This window comes from Rhea pennata, chromosome 4 (genome assembly GCF_028389875.1).
Source record: "Rhea pennata isolate bPtePen1 chromosome 4, bPtePen1.pri, whole genome shotgun sequence".
Classification (NCBI taxonomy): domain Eukaryota; kingdom Metazoa; phylum Chordata; class Aves; order Rheiformes; family Rheidae; genus Rhea; species Rhea pennata.
In genome coordinates, this window is record NC_084666.1 from 77,321,176 (window position 1) to 77,337,779 (window position 16,604).

At 53.4% G+C, this 16,604-nt stretch overlaps 1 protein-coding gene across 4 annotated transcripts; it reads right to left on the reverse strand.

Moving 5' to 3' along the window:
- Positions 1 to 5,091: 5,091 nt before the first annotated feature.
- Positions 5,092 to 11,328, reverse strand: HOPX (HOP homeobox). Of its 4 annotated transcripts, none has more exons than XM_062574397.1 (3): positions 11,230 to 11,328; positions 7,375 to 7,550; positions 5,092 to 5,798 (listed from the first exon to the last, which is right to left on the reverse strand). In XM_062574397.1, the coding sequence occupies exons 2-3, from the start codon at positions 7,516 to 7,518 to the stop codon at positions 5,721 to 5,723; spliced, it is 222 nt and encodes a 73-aa protein (XP_062430381.1). In that variant the 5' UTR covers positions 7,519 to 7,550; positions 11,230 to 11,328; the 3' UTR covers positions 5,092 to 5,720. The 4 variants fall into 4 exon arrangements, with proteins under 4 accessions (XP_062430381.1, XP_062430382.1, XP_062430380.1 ...); XM_062574398.1 differs by lacking the exon at positions 11,230 to 11,328 and adding an exon at positions 8,698 to 8,795; XM_062574396.1 differs by lacking the exon at positions 11,230 to 11,328 and adding an exon at positions 7,734 to 7,835.
- Positions 11,329 to 16,604: the final 5,276 nt, after the last annotated feature.

Sequence of the window (16,604 nt, forward strand, 5' to 3'; positions counted from 1 at the left end):
AAGTTGACAGCAACTGCCCACACAATGGTAGGAGCTTCAGTGTCAGAGGTGGCATGAGCTCAGGGGATGGCTGTGACGCTTAGCACCGCGGGAGCCCTACGGACCAGGAGCACATCCCACCCTAGGCAGAGACGGGAGCCAGCCCCAGCAAACACATTTCACATTCGTGCACATTTGAAGGGCACGTTTCACACTCTGTTCTTGCTAGGCTAAGATGGGGAAACCAACAGACCATCTGGACCCTCTCACGGGGCGCCGTCACTGCTCAGTCATCCCCAAGAACGGTGGCCCTGGCCAAGCCCAAGCGCAGTTTTGATGGCAAGCTCCAGCGCAGGTCAGTGGTGTGGGATGGCGTCCCCATGAAAGAGGTGGTTCGGGTGGTGTTCAGTAGACAGGGGGATGTGCTGGTTCCCAGGAGAAGGGCAGAAGCTAGTGAAGCTGCATCCCGCCTCGGGCCCTCCCATGGGGAGCTCCTCACTGCTGAGACCCTCTGGGCTGTGCCGACGCTTGGAACAAGAGCTCTGTGCAGCAGGGAAGAAAGTGCTTCCAAAAAGAGAAGGAATTGGGGAGTGTTCAATTTTGGTGCCCTTTTATTTCCTCGTAGCCTCTGGCAGGGGCTATTTGTCGTTGTGGGAAGGGCTCCCGCGGCAACGTTGTGGTTGCAGCTCTGGTTAGAGATTGGATTAGCTGCCCTGGGAGCCAGCCTTGATCTCAGTCTCCAAGCACATGGGAGTAATTTCCTCTGCTGCTATCCAAACCTTCTCCTGTCTAAAGTCCTCCAAAAACCAGCTTTCCTTCTGCTTGAAAAAAGAGACATTGTGTGTATGCACGCATGCCCTGATGGAAACGTTGTACTGGGGGTGCTTAAAAAAGCCCTTTGCGTAGGCAAACGAGCGTTTACTTTTCAGCTCAGATAATACCACGTGTAAACGCGCATTTGGTTCCTGGTTTTTCCGTGGGTGCCGGGGCCAACTTTTGTACCTGCACCAAGCACAGCTACTTATCCAGCCTTTGGATGCTGTTTGCCAGGATCATGTTTGCTGTTTGTTGGCTGCACTAACTCTTCCACGCTTCCCCCCCCCCCCCCAAGACCCCTCTTCTTGTACAGCTGTGGCCGGGAATCGGCAATCTGGGAGCGTCCCCTGCTGGTGGATTTTGGCTTGCCGTCTGATCGACTTCTGAAGTTGTCTGAGCCGAAAAAATGCCAGGCAGCTTACCTGCGGCAAAGGTGAGATGCCAGAAAGCCCCTAGGGTGCTATAGGTGTGCCGTAGGGTGCTATAGGTGAGCTGTAGGGTGCTATAGGTGAGTCCTCAGGGCTTGCATCAGAGAAGCCCATCTGGGCTTCTTTCAGTTTTCTCTTTGGGCGAATGTGGGGCTGGAGCTGCACCATATCTCTCTGCTTGCAGGCCCCGTCAGCGGCCTGAGTGGCCTGTGCCGCCGGGCGCGCTGAGCTGCGAAGCTTCCCCGCGCATCCTGCAACTCGCCCGGCCCAAGGCGCTGCACCCTGCGTTCCTGCCAGCTGGAGAGGTGAGGTGGTGCGGCGGCCCGAGGTTTTTAGGGAGCACAGCCAGGTTTGGAGTTGGGCAGCCATGCTCCAAGCTGCGTGCAGACCGGGTATAAGCCTGCAAGCAGTATATATATATATATGGTTTTTTTTTTTTTTTTTTTTTTTGATACTGGTTTGCCAGAATCCTGATTTAGAGAGGTATTTCTGAACTTGCTCCTTTTAGGCAGATCATTGCTTAGGCAGCAGGAAAAGTGCTTAGGGCAACCCCAGACTGCTCTTATTTCCACGGCAAAGGCCAAGTTTCCTGGCTTCGGTCTCTGAGCTGAGAGATGTGGGAGGAGGTGCTGGAGTTGACATCAGTAAAACTGCAAAAAGGAGAGCCAGGAGTCATGTGCTACTGCAGCAATCTCTTTTGCTATAGGAATGCAGCTAACTGCACCTTCACCCTTCACCTGAAATCTGAGTGTTTCTCCTTAGCAAGAAAATTCTTGGATTCAGTCAGAAGGAAGGGTATGAAGAGGATTTCTCTACTCTGGAATAAATCCCCTATGTATCACCCCTATAGCTGGGGTGAAACAAAAAACGATGAAGTGTTGATGTGTTAGGGGCAAAAGGGTGTCCGCTATGCCATCCTGGGATGCCACGGCTGTGGGGTGACAGAGCCTTCCTGACAGGCTGGTGCTGCCGCCCGTGCGCACGTCCCTCCATGGCCACCTTGAACCTGTGCAGGTGGAGACGCACGTTACGAACGCCGCAGCCTTGGCCAGACCATCCTTACGGTTGCAGCGTCTCGCAGAGCCCCGGGTCAGGCAGGAGACCTGCTGCTATGACCGGGGACGCCCTGAGGCTGCCATTCGGCCGGTAAGGCATTGGTGGGAGGGCAACGGGTGCCTGCTGCCTGCACTGGAGGCATGGGGCCCCTGGAGCTCCGCATGGCAGCCTCAGATGTGGTGGTGTCCCTGAAGCTGCTCCCTGGGCAGGAGACCAGGACTAGCCCTCTCTCTGGCGCCTGACCTGGCTCCCAGTAGGAGAAGGGCAGATCTGTGCCTGGTGTCTCAGCATGGTGAGATGTGGGCTGGGGATTGGGAAGAGGTGGACGAGCGTCTAGTTGGGATGTCCAGGCCGGGGTGTGCTGGTGGACAAGTCAGCTGAGGGTTATGAAGAAGCAGAGCCTGGCAGCTGGGTTGTGGGACTGGCCAGACTGTGGTTTCCCCTTCCACAGCTCATCTGGCACCGGACACAGCCATAGCCGGGACAATGTCCCATCTCTGTGCAGCCAGTGGCTGCAGATCTGGGTACGCTGAGCTGCATGTTTGTCACCCCTGGATGCTGAGGGCACCCACGAGGACTCTCCCTCCCGGTTCCTCCACAGGTGTCCAAGTCAGCTCAGCAAGCAGTCGCAAGTCCTCGAACCCTGGAGCTGGCTGGGGCAAAAAGGTTGCTTCCCGACTACATGCCCCTGCGAGATGCTGAGTGGCTGGTGACAAAGGCAGCGCTGCATGCAGTGGCTACGCCAAGGCTCGTGGAGCTGGCCCAGCCTCGCAAAAGGTAGGTGCTGCTCAGCTCTCAGCCCATTTTGTGCAGGCCATGGCACCTTACAGAGTTGGGTCTGGCTGGCGCAATTAAGCCACTGCCCTTCTGCTGCCAAAAATGCATGGATTTCCTACGGCAGGCTGTGTCAGTGCTGCATGGACTGTAGTTTGAAAAGCACTCTTGAGGCGGAATGGCACCCCAGAAGAACTAGGAGAGCTGTTAGGAGTGATTGCTTGGGGTATCTTAACTGCAATTAAAAAGCTGGCTGGCTGGCACAACTAGATTGCTGCCCTCCGCTGCTAAAGGCAGGGCGCAGGCGGAGGGGCGACAGCCGACGGGCGGCTCCGAGAGCTGGCCCCACCACGGTGCAGCCTGACTGGCTCTGTCCTCACTCACCCAGGCCTCCTATGGACTTGACTCAGTTCAACCCAGAGGCGTTCACGGTGAAGGAGACCGCCAAGAAGGCGACTTGCTCTGCTCGACTCCAAGATCTGGCTCGCCCCGTTAAGCACTGAGCTCCAGCAGAAACACGTCCCGCTTTGGACAGCTGAGATCAACCTCTGGACTGGACTGCGGCTGGAAGATCTCCCAGAGCGCAGCACAGGGGCAGGAACGGGCCTCCGCGTGAGCAGCTCCCTTTTCCTGGGCTTATCCAGGGAGTTAAATAAAATAGTCCTTCCTTAAGAGCAAAACAGTCGACAGAGGAAAAGAGAGGACTTTGGCCTGATGCGGGAAGCCTCTCTCGCAAGGAGGGGTTATGTTGGGGGTTAACCACTCTTTTTCTTGCTTCATTTTAATATCAAAGAAGTAATGAAATAACGGTGCTGCTGGGGGAAGCCAGCACGGGACCTGTTCTTTCGCATGCAGAAATGTGACACGTAATGCCACTCCTTGCCTTGCGTTTCAAAATGTTTGCTCAAGTTTAGTGATGTTACTAGCGTCATGCAGAGTTTTGTGCTTGCAACAGAAATAGAGACGCACCAGGCTGCAAAATTAAGATCCAGGGCTGCGCTTGACAAGGTGCAAAGGTTTAGTTAAGAGCTTGGAAATGGTGCTGGGGGGGAAGAGTATGGAGTTGACATGGCTCTTCTGGACCCCATTTTCCGGAAGGCCCAGGGAATGGGCAGACCCAGTGTTTTGCTTCACGCGCCTCTTTGATACCAGCTTTGCAGGCTGGTTGAGCCTGCATGGTTCGGATACTCAGTTGTGTGATGTGGGGCGGAAGAGCTGAGCTTTGCTTTGGAGTTTTTGGAGTCCAACCCAAAAAAGCAGAGTTCCCCTCAGCATAAGGTGGGGAGGCATGTTGCAAAGGCCAAGAAGGAAATGGGTATTGGTGCCAGACTCTGCAAAACAAACTCCGAGCTTTGGTCTGAAGGTAAGTCAGTTTTGCAGCCGGATTGCCGAGTGGGCAGCGCAGGCTGTGTGTGCCTTCAGTGTAGGACATGGCACACAGGAGATCATTTCCATGCTTCCTATGAGTTCAGTGTGTTTTGCACTGGCAACCATTGGCGCTGGGCTGGAAATACTGAAGCAAGAGAAATGCTTGCAAATAGGAACAAAAGGCGTAAATGAAAGTGCAGCTGAAGGAGAAGAACAAGCAAAAATAGGGATTCTCCTGAGCCTGTGGCAGTTTTGGTGCCAGTCAATGTATCTTAATCTTCCCTGTGTTAAGCTGATTTTTCCGCTTGAGGAACAGAGGCAGCTGACCACAAACCAGAAGGGGATTAATCAGAGGATCCACTAATTGCTCCGCTAAGCCACTAAGCAGAGGATTTTTTTGAACAAGGTAAGGTCAGTGGGCAACGGTGTTGCTTCTGCTTTTTGCCCATGCACAGGCCTGTACAAACAAGGGGGAAGAGTTTGGAGCACAAGAGCTCCAGCACAGCCATGTCACCACGGCTCATAGGTGGCCAAAAAGGGGCTGATGCGGCTCCCTGCTAACGTCATTGTGGTGCCTGCTGAGGCCACCTTGGAGAACCACGGCCCTTCCAGAGGCGTTTGTCTCCTGCTGCCGGGACACGCAGCGTGGGCAAGGACATGACACAGCTCCTCTGAGCCAGAAAACTTTGCATTTTATTAATGCACCAGAAAAAAAGCCAACCAGTTCTTTCCCCTAGGTGACATTTAACAAAGATGTGAGAGATGCATTCGAGGGGTCTTGGCTCCGTCTGGGCACCGGTTTGCCAATACCTTAGAGCTACTGTTTGCATCTGGAGCTAACCAAGAACACACCAATATCACTTCCGGTTTTCCAAATGGCCTCTGCTTGGAATGCTCCAGATGTTAAAGCTAGCCCACATACTTTGTATCTGGGGACCATAAGGAAAAGAAAGCCTTTTTTTCCCCCTCATTCCTATATTTGGATCTTTCATGGTAGCTTTTCTGAGAGGCCAGGACACAGGCATGAGTTTGCCTGGCCCTGGGCAGTCAGTGTCAATGATGTGAATTGCTTGACAGGTTATGCAGCTGTCGAAAGCTGTATACATATACGTTATCTGTATATAATCTTTTTTCCCCCTTTTCCTGGTTATGTACATTTTAAATAAAAATTATATTAAATAGTAGGGTATTAATTTGTGTCACAAAACTTATTGCGACAGGGGAAACCCAAGGAAACGCACCAAAGCCGAAGAGCGCAGCCATCTTTTGCGGCAGGTATGGGGATGGCAGCAGCATCCTCTAGTCCCTGACGGACCCAGTCTCCGAGGGCAGCCCTTCAGACTTCCTCCACTCCGCCAGGCGCTGCTTGAACCATTTCTGGAGGGGAAAAGAAAAAAACCCCAAACCCAAGAACTGAGTGTGCTGGGCTGAACAGACCTGCCTAATCACCTTGCTAAAGAGCAAACGGAGCCAGGTTTTTCTTATAAACAGAGTAAGAGATTGGTTAAGCAGCTGCTGGACGGCATCTGCTTAAGCACCCAGAGCAGTGAAACCAAAAATGATGGGATCCCAAAGTGAACTCATTTCAGAAACCAATTTCAGTGACTCTTGGTAGATTTAAGGAAAAATAGCTTTAAAAAATGAATTAGAAATGATCCAGTCTTCAAGCAATATACATGGCTGTGCTACTCTCTATGTAACTCGGCATTGCTAAGCCAGCCCCCGGCTCTGCTGATGCTGCTGCAGCACAACTGCAGTTCGAAATGGGGGATAAAACGCAGCTTGGATAAAGCCACATCACTTTTGTAAGACCGGAGGTAAAATTCACATGTGCTGGAAGCACAGCTCAGCCTTTTGTTTGGGAACGCGCCTGTGATCTGCTTTGTTGCTGCTCATTTGGTTGCTATATTTGTTCGTGGCTATTTTTGAGGCTATTGTGGTGTCTAAAGGTACAAACGTGCTGTCCACCACCAGCGGCTCCCTCGCGCTAGCACTGCCTTGGACCACGTCCAGTCGTGGCTGACCTCCTCTTTCACTTCCTGTCCTGAACTGCTGTGTCCTGTTGCGTTGTTCTACTGCTTCGCATCACATTTTTACTGGTAGTAAACCAGCTGCTATATATAGCTGATAAAGCTCTCTAGATCAGACACGGCGACTCTCCGTGTCATACGCAATGCAGGCACTTTGCAGCTAAGTGCCCGGCTCTCCATACCTCCCCTAACATGACCTTCATCTCCAGATCTCTAGGGGCACCCTGGATTCAGTGGAAGATGTGGCTGTCAGTGAAGATATCTCCGGAGGCATGGTGGGCCTACATGGCCTGTGTTTAGTCCTCACTTTAAGAAAAAAAGGTCCAGTGCTATTTCTAAGGAGGAAACGTCAGCACCAGCACCCTTGTGGTACCATCACAGCCAGGGCTGCGCTGCAGTGTGAAGGGGGTGGGAAGGCACCACCTTGCTTTGAAGCCTGTAGGGACCTGCAGGTACCAGCAGGACCACAGGGGCTTGGCAGAGGTCCCAGACAAGGGCAGCCTGGTGGGACATTTGGGAGATGCTACATCTGCCGGAGAGGCAAAGGGGTTGGAAGGAACAGACCACGTGCAGTTGTATATCCAGGACCCTATGGCTAGCCAGTGCCTGCTGGCACGTACCCTCACTCTTGCTGTGGGAAGGGCTGAGTCTGAGCTGGGGATGGAGCTGATCTCAGCAGGACTGCGGAGATCCCAGTGGGGCCCAGGGCCAGGGTGCAGGAGGCTGTGGAGGATAGAGGGGCAGCGGCGCTTGGGCATGCGATTGCAAAGGCGAAGGCTTCAGGGATGCAGGGGGCAGGAGCATGTGCCAGGTGTGCAGCATGGGGTTGGAGAGGTGTGTGTGGGGGGCACAAGTATGAAGCATGTGGGGCACAGAAGGGTGCGCGGGTGGTGCAGCATGCAGGACAAGGGCCGTGCACTCACCAGTGTCTGCTCCTCGGAGAGCCCTGTTTCGGCCGCGATGAGGCAGAGCGTGGTGGGGTCGGGGTGCCTGTTCACCTTGCAGAAGTTGTACTCCAGGATCTCCAGCTGTTCCTCGGTGGGTGCTACCGGCTGCTCCGTGGCCATCTCCTCCCACGGCAGGGCTACGGGGCTGGGCGCTGCAGAGAGAGAGGCCGCAGTTATTGCCCGCACCGGGAGCGGGCCATCCCCATGCCCGCTAGCCCCCCCCGCTGCGGTGCAGCACAGCACCCATCCCAAAGGCATGCTGCTGGCCACCCCTGCCTTGGGTTCCTCGCCGCAGCCGCCCCAAGCCCTGCAGCGTCCGGGCTGAGCTGTCTCACCATCCTCAGCTGGCAGGAAAACACTGCCTGTCCAGCGGCAGCCCCCTGTCGCTGTATTTATAGCCAGTATGACTCCCGCGGGGATGATTCCTGTTTACAGCCATATTTAGGCCTGGGCGTCACTTGGGGTGATGTCATGGCAATGGGCACGTCAGGGCGGAGGCAATTTGTTAATTAATTAAAAATGTTATTTATTCTCTGGGGCAGGGTCTCGCATCCAGGCTAGTGAAATCAATATGGGATTTTTCTTTTTCTCCGTAACCAGCAGCTGAGTTTGTATAGGTGCCTTGCAAGCCAAAGGATGCAGGATCCACTGGGAACGTGGTCTTGGAGACTCAGCAGTGGCCTCAGTTCCCCTCCTCTTCAACACCTTGGTCTCCTCCTTGCTCCTCCAGCAGCGTGGCCAGCAAGGCTGGCTGCGAGCGGGTGGGCTGCTTCGCCTTTCCATTACCATGCGTCAGGAAATACAGCTAGCTGCGTTGCTCCCGAGCCTCACTGGACTGTCCTTGGAGGACCGCACCTGAGTGCTGGCTGCCTTTGGCTCTAATCAGTGCCAGAAGCCAGGCACCCACAATCTCCTCCGCTCTGCCCGTCTTGTGCATCGCCCAAAACTCCTGCAGATGGGTAATTCCCATCTCTTTCTTCTACAGGCCTCCGAGTTTTGCTCCCACGGGCGACGGAGTTGAGCCAGCCCCTGTGGCTGACAAAAGCACGAAGGCATCGCCCTCAGAAGATGCGCCCAAGTCCCTCACTGGGTTTACACAATGACCTACTTCCATGTCTCCGAAACCAAGGTGGGGTGGTGGCCGCGGGGAGGAGCTGCATTCAAAAATGTGGCCTTTCTTGATCTGCTCTCCCGCTTTCCGAGCAACTTGTCCCGTCTCTGCCACACACCTCCATCGTGCTGCACCCCAGCTGCGGAGCTTTAAACCTGACTGCCATTCTGGGTAAGGGGTTTACTCACCTTCAGCTCGTGCTCTACCCCGGTATGTGCTGACTGCCCCAGGGCTCTCTTGCTTCCTGGCAGCACTGCTGGGAAGGGGCTCAGCTCCAAAACTGCTCCACAGCCTGCAGGAAGCCAGCTCTCCTGCACCCAATGGGCTGGAGAGACCCTCTCCTCCAAGCCTCAATCCAAGAAGCAACGCCCCACCGAGCCTCGTATGCACCAGGCTGCTTTGAATGATAAACGGATCATTTAGCAGTCGAGTAGGGGCTTATAAATAGACCAGTGCTGATTGTGAAACAGCCTCATCTGCTTGAGTCACTTAAATATGGATTGTAACATACCCATTGCACAAGGCTGGAGCGTCCTCCAGTGTAATGGAGCGTGCTGGTGGGCGGCCTCATCCGTCACCGCTGCACTGGACTGCGCAAGGCCACCCTTAACCCTCGGGCACCATGAGGCCAGCTGGCTGCTCCAGTGTGAACTTGCTTCTCAGGTGTTGGGAGAGGAAGGGGACAGGCGAAATCCATGTCCTGGCGTGTGTGAGCCGGTGTGCTGCTGCTCTCCAACACCAGCACAGCGCAGCAGCCGGGCTCTCCGTCAGGAGAGCTCCTCCTTGATCCAAATCAGAGGCTGCACAGCAGCTACAAGGCTCCTGCATCTCCTGTCACCTCCAGAGGATGCGTCCAACCGGATCACCGTCAGTAGCAGGGCACAGCAGTTCATCAATCGTTGTTTGCGGCGTGCCGCATTAGCGTATGCGCATGGATTTGCACAAGCAACGCCCAATCCAACTTCCCCGCTTCACGCTCATGGCCGTTTCTTTTCCTGACAATCTCCGGGTGCCCGCGGCATTTTCCTGTCGGGTGCAGAATTTCCTACCCACTGGCAGCTCACGGTGCTCTGGCGCCTGGATGTGATGCCTGATGTTTTTTCCTTGCCTTTTCTCCACCCTGGGCCTGAGTGAAGGCTTGCAGGAGAGCGCCATAATCCTGAAGGGCTCTGCAGGTCTCTCCACATTGCTCCCCTTGGGCCCGAGGTGGTTTTTTGGGAGCCACGTGCCCCATGCCATGAATGCCACCTGGCACTCAGAACCTCTCCGCTGGTAAAAATAGGGATATATGAGAGGGCCTGAGGGTACCAAGAGCCTCTCAGCACCCTGAGCAGCCTCACCCAGCCCACCACCACACACCCACCACTTGGGAGCCCTGTTGAAGCCTAGGGCCAAGCCTGCTCCTAGGGCCGTGCAGGACCCTTCCCCCTTCCAGGAGAGGTGATTTTCTTGCCTACATTTCTTTTAATTTGGTAGAAACATAGAGAAACACAAACATTTTGCTCAGCTGCTTAAAAGCACTTCTTTCTGTATATATATACGTGTGTATATATTATTTTTTTCTCCTGTCTGCACTTTCATAGGCTTTGGAAGAACATCTCTTTTTCAGCATAGAAGGCATTAACTCTCTGTTTGGCTTTCAGAAAGGCTGGAGGGCTGTTACGCATTCAGGTTTGCAAGCAGCCCCATGTCCACCCTCAGCAGCACAGGAACAGGCGTTTGGCACCCGGGGGTGACTCACTGGGGCAGAGGTGGCAATGCCGGATGCGCTGTCACAGCAAAACCATGGCACCGAAGACACTTGCTCTGTGGTACAAGCCCAGCTGAGAAGTCCTGAGGAAGTCACTCTTGGCTCTAACCTTGCTGCTTTTAGGTGGAGCAAGGTGAGAGCTGCCCCGGCCAAAGCTCGCAGCCCTGAATGACCTAACGTAACTGCGAGGTTGGAGCACCAAGGTGGAGAGGCACCTCTGGGGGTCACTTCTCATGGCTGTTGTTGGTCCTGCAGCTGCACCCAGCTCCCCAGAGAGACCCCGGGTGGTGGTGGGGTGGGGGGATAGAGGAAGGACATCCAGCTCTGGCATGAGATGGGAAAGGGCTTCCCTTGCTCTCCTGGGGGTGCACGGCCAGTATTGCCAGTGCAATCAGTGTTTACTGCTGTGGCAGAAAGCAGCTGCTTTTCCAGCAAAGAGATGATCTTCGCTCTTAGCTTGCAGCTGTTTCCTGCCACCGCCAGGATCAGCACAGCGAGCAGCCCCTCCTGCCCTCCCTTGATCCCTTGATCAGCCACAGAGCTGCAGCCTGTCCTGAGCTCTGCTTGGCCTCCCGCTGAGCCCGGGGGCAGCTGTGGATAACATCAACGGGGACGGCACACAGGATAAGGTGGGACGGAGGCTTTCAAAATAAACAGGACCCTGCCATAAATGAGGAAAAGTCACCTGTCACACATCCTGCAAACTATCCACTTGGGCCTTTTAGATGAAAATACCTGATGTGAGCAGCATAAACAACAGAGCAGCGGCTGCCAAAGCCTAGGCAGGTCCCTGTGGTTCCCTCCGTCACTCTCCCTCCCCAGAGGTCCTGCTCGAGGGTCTCTGCCTGGCCGGGTGCTGCTCCAGCCTCCCCAGCACGAGCAGCACAGGTGAGGTCCCCCCCGCCATCCTCCAGTCCATCCCTGACCATATGCCCACCCCAGCACCCCGCAGATCAAAGTCTGCACTTACCTGGAGCTGGCAGGGAGCAGGCAGTGTGCAAAAAAAAAAAAAAAAAAAAAAATCAAAAAATCAAAAAATCAAAAAACCACAGGTCTTCGGCAACCGCTTAAGTACCTGCGTGCGCGTGTGTGACAGGCCGGGACCTGAAAAACCTGCCACAAATCGCCAGAGCTCCTGGGATCCACAGCTGCTCTCTGGGCTGGTAATTCAGGTTTGGCACCCGCCCGCCTTGGCAGGGCTCAGCGCATGGTTATACACACTCCGGGGCTCTTGGGGGCGCGGGCAGCCGTCGGCGCTTGTCACCACTGCGTCCGGCACCGGGAGCTGCTGTCCTGCAGGTCTCCTGCCGGAGACTGCTGGGGTTTCACGGCTGGGGGGCTGCTTGCTGCAGAGTCACAGGAAAGACGAAAGCAGAGTGAGGAGAACACAGCGCCGAGCCGTTCTGTGCTTTGGCTGGGTCTCCCTGGCTGGCTGGCTGGGGGCTGGTTTCTTATCTTGCTTTAGTCCCCTGAAAATGAGTTGTCCAGGTTTCAGGCTCCTGGCTCTGCTGTTGCTTTAGTCAGCCCAGTGATCCTGGCAGGCAGAGCTTGGGAAGCATTGGGTCTCAGCTCCAAACTGCTGCAGCAGCCCAAGCACCCATGCCGGTGCAGGGCTCCAGTCCAGGACTGGGGAGGAGGGCAGGACATCCCCCTTTGCCAACAGCCTGCGCTCTCCCCGGCGAAAGCAGCCGCAAGCCTCCAGTTCTGTGACGGGGCGGGTTGGGTGCATTAGGCAGCAGCGTAAAGAGAGGCATCATTTTAGTGGGGGGAGCTGGTTATTTTTCAGCTCTCAGGATGCTGGAAAATCAGAGGGGTTGGAGAAAGGGCTTGTGAAACACTGACAGACGGGCTGCAATGGCTTATCTGCCAGAGCAAAAGGAAAACTGGCACTGGAAGCAAAAAGCTGAAGAGCTGGCTGGAGCCTGGGGCAGGGATCGCTGCCCCTTGGGAGAGGTGACTGTGCAAACCCAGCCAAGAAATCTGCCCTATTTTTAGCAATTGAGCCAAAACTGTCCTGAAGATTGGATGGCTACGTAGTGTCAGGGGAGACATGGGCCAAGATGAGGGGACTGCGAAGTGATCAGTGCTGAAGGGCAGACAGATCCATGCTGATTTTCCTAGCAGGCTGATGCCAACTGAGCAAGAGTACTTGCGCTATACAAGTAGCTTCGCTGCCTGATAAACCAAGCGGTGCTGTTTGATCCCTGCCAGAGGAGGTTTTGGGTAGAAGACTTGCTCCTGCGTGCCTCGGGCAGGCGCCTGTCCAAGGGGATATGTCCTGTTTATTGCCAGTGCTAAGCAACCGTAACGTGGGTAGCACTAGATATAGAGAAGCAAGTCTCAGGACGTGTCCAGAGGGATGCTCCTGGTGGCTGTGGCTGGAGGAATGAGAGTGCATTCAAAGGGGCTGTAACATACCCCTGCAGGGGGGCGCAGGCCTAGATTTTGAACCTGGTGTACGAAGCACAGGTGGAAGCTCTGAATCTCATCCTGCCAGATGCCCAGCAAGGCTCTGGTGGGTATTGCTACCTAGCTGCCCTCTGCCTGTGCTCTGCCCAGGCACCTGCTGTTGGCCACCCTTGCAGACAGGACAGCTGGGAAGATAGTCTGGTACAGAGCAGGTATTTTCATGTTTGCATGCTGTCTTTTTATTTTCTTGCATGTATGTGCCCCAAGCTTTGCAAAATGTGAGTAACTTGGCTGTCAGGAACAAGGATGGTTCCTCTCTTCCCTTGTTTATTACCATCAATGGAAAGAAAGTCTTTAATGTGGAAAGAACCTTTTGCTTTCGCCTCTGAACCCAGCCCAGACTTGCACTGGGAGACCTGGCAGCACTATGCTTCAGGCTGAGACATGCCACTGAAATGGCTTCTGAACTGCCGGGACTGCTGCAGTGACAGCACAAATGTCATGTTGTGAATCTGACTGTGCCTGGCTGGAAAACTCTAACGCTTTTTGGATCCTGCAATCTTTCAAGACTCACTGTTGTTCCTGGGAACCTCCAAGACCTGCATGATAGCAGCACGTTGGCTGGAGCTGCTTTGTCAGGGGCGTTGGACATATAACTCATGGCCATCCTGGCCCAAACGCTGCTCCACTGAAGCAGCGTGGAAACAGGGTGAAAAAATGATGAAGAGGATAGATTGGAAGTGCTGACCCATGAAGAGAGGGAGGAGTATAACGCAGGTCTCCTGATTTTCTGACTCGTTCACATCACCTCTGCCCACACGTCTCTCTCCTGTATTTTGTGGGGATGTCTTTCTTCCTGTAAATTGCAGTTAATCCCAGCATCTCTTGTCTGGGCACTGAGCAGAGTTTTTCTCCTTTTTCTAATTAGGTGAGATAAAAAAGTATGTTTCTCAGAAACTATGTTCCCCCCAAGAAAACCAACCTCAAAAGGAGCAAAACCTCCCCTTCCCTGAACAAACCAATGCAAAGGAAAACTGCAAAAGCCATCTTCTCCTTTTTTTTCCCCAGTGGTTTTCTTTTATCTTTTTCCTTTTCTCTTTTTTCTTTTTCTTTTCTCTTCTCTTTTTCTTTTCTTTTCTTCTTTTCTTTTCTCCTTTCCTTTCCTTTCCTTGCCTTGCCTTGCCTTCCCCTTTTCTTTTTTTTTTCTTCTCTTCTCTTTTCTCTTTTCTTTTCACTTTTTTCTTTTTTTCTCTTAATGATGTACTGGGTTTTTCTGGCTATTAACTTGAAAAATGTAACTGAAAACACAGCTTTACTGATTTTTTTGCCTTCCATTCAGAAGAGTTTCCTAACAGGCCAGTACTGACTGAAAGGATAATTCTTGCACTCAGATGAGATTTCTACCTGCAAAAACCACTTGCCCCACGAGACCTTAGGAGATCAGCAGCTCTGCAGCTAAAAGTTGCTATTATGGGACACCCCAAAACACAAGAAATTGAGTTAATCACTGATCTTTTGATCACAAAACTGGCAAAACAGCAGCAGGATGATGAGAAAATCAAGAATCACTGCATACTGAAACAGCCTTTCATCAGAAAAGCATGATATTGTAGACGCTTGTGGGGCAGTGCTGAGCCACTACTGCCACAGCTCTGGGACTGCCCCCTTGCCACATTTTCTTTGGGAATACCAATGCTAGCTGCAGCCCAAGAGCCCACCCAGGCTTAGCAATAGTCTCGGCCACACTCCTGTTCGATGGAGTTTCATTTTGTTTTAGAAAGCAGGGCTCAGCCTCTTTTTCCTCAGTGGCAGAACTGGCCAAGACCAGAGAGATATGAATCACTTGTCATTTCCGAAATGATTCCCACCTTTTCCTTGTCCATGGGATACAGCCATGTGGATGGAAACTGTAGCATTTTATTGCTCTTCCAGTTGTTCCAACACTTCCCAGAGAACAGTGTCATCTCATTGGTATTTCCATTTGCAATCTCTGCCTGGGGTACAGTCTTCCTCCCTCCTCCTCTAACCAGATTGTTTTGAAGTGACTAAAACAGGCACTGACACTTGCAGCTCCTTGCCAGGAGACTTTTCAACAGTGTTGCCATTGCTTGTAGGCAAAGCATGCCCTAGCACGCAGAGAACCAGCTGGGCATCACACATGTGAGCTGCCTGCTGTACCCAGCCCAGGAAAACACTGGCTCCAGCATTGGATATCAGAAAAGCAGGAAAGAAACTGCAGGAGACGAGCAGATCTGCTCTTTACTCCTGGAATGCCAGAGGAACGCAAAGAAGAGCAAACACCTTCCAAAAATCCTTCTGGAAATTCAGACAGTCATGCATTTTTTACAGAGCAACTCAGGCAGCTGCGAGACTGGAAAATATCTGCTGAAATCAGTCCTAGACAGATCCTCTAGGCTAAAGCAAGCAGGTTTTGAAAATCCTGACCAAAATATTTACATCCAGGCCAACACGGGGGACTTTATCTCTCTGGGATCCAGAGCAAAAGCCATTGGAGCATATTCTCACCAGAAGTGAGCTTTGCTGCAAGGTTCACATGTGACAGACATGGCCTACATAGAAATGCAGAGCAGAGTCTGCCCTTCCTCTCTGTTCCAGGATAGCATGCTGCCTTGAAGGCCTACCCCAGGATACCCCGCTTTCTGTGCTGGAGCTGCTCCTGCCGACGTTGTAATGTTTGTCGCTGGGGGACTGAGCTTGCCTGCTCAATCCCCCCTGCGATGGCATGTCCCTGTGAGGCAGCAGGACATGCTGAGAACATTCCCTGCTACCTCTTGTGTCAATAGTGGGGCTTTTTTGGATGATAAATCAGTGCCCTGGGCCACATGAGAGGCATCCATTTAGCTAAATGAAACCTCACCAGGCTTTTTATGCCATCTCCTGACCTCCCTCCCTTTCCTGGTAGGCTCTTCTCCACCTCTGATTGGAGTGCCACTTTTTGCAGGGGGACTGGGAGGCTGCTTCCCTCTGTGGGTGTTGGCTGCCAGCACTGTGGGAGGTGCCCGGCCCCAACACCTGCCTTGCAACAGCTGTTATGTGATAGCTGGTGGTGGGCTCAGTTTCCGTCAGACCAGTTTGGGCAGACGAGTGGTACAGGGTGACCGCAGGTGCCTACTGAAAGCTGACCTTGGGGAGGCCCTCACCATGCCGAGCTACAGGCTCCTGGGATATCATTGCAGACCCAAAAGCCAGGAGTGTGCTTAACGCAGGCATCTCCATACAAAGCACCTAGGGCCTCCTTCGGGTATTTGCAGATGACCACATTTTGCAGTCCCCTTGGGGGCTCCTTGGGTTGCTGCCCCCAGCTCAGCAGCTCTCCTAAAGCTGATATATTGGGTCCCAGCATAGTACAAGGGGCTTGAGTGCCCGCAGGGTGGTGGGGCCCAACCGCCCCATCCCCAGCCCTGATAGACCCTGTTTCTGCCCAGCGTGGCATGTCAGGACTGGCTGTGCCCCAGGTTGGGTTTCTCCTGTGGCCTTGGAGCTGGGCTTCAGGATGGGCAGTAAGAGACTCCTAGTTTAATCATTAAAAAAATCTGCTCCTGGGCCTTTAAGTGACAGTGCAAACTCTGTGTACATTACCAGGGGGGCTGGTGCACTCCTGGGCTGCTCTGCACAGGGCACAGGAAGTACACTGCTGGTTCAGATCCTGCGTGTTGTGGGATGAGTGAAGGGTCAGAGGGGTTTCGGCAGGAGCAGAGCTCTTCCTTTCCTTCTCACCAGGGAAGGTAGTTGACCTGGAGAAAACTCTGGAGAGATACAGTTAGACACCTTCGAACACATGGAGGAAACATTTCTACAGCAGCCATCTAGACATTTCTCTGTCTCAGTCTGTATCTCCCAAACCCCAGTTAGGAGTGGAACTATGGAAACAGGTAGGTGCCTTGTGCTGGGACCTGTTTGGGACGAAAACATGAT

Bases quoted from the DNA above. Each gene is read 5' to 3' on its own strand.
- HOPX (XM_062574397.1), bottom strand. From the start codon at position 7,518: ATGGCCACGGAGCAGCCGGTAGCACCCACCGAGGAACAGCTGGAGATC. The intron at 5,799-7,374 runs GTGAGTGCACGG...TTTCCCCTCCAG, and splicing joins TCTCCGAGGAGCAGACACTG to AAATGGTTCAAGCAGCGCCT.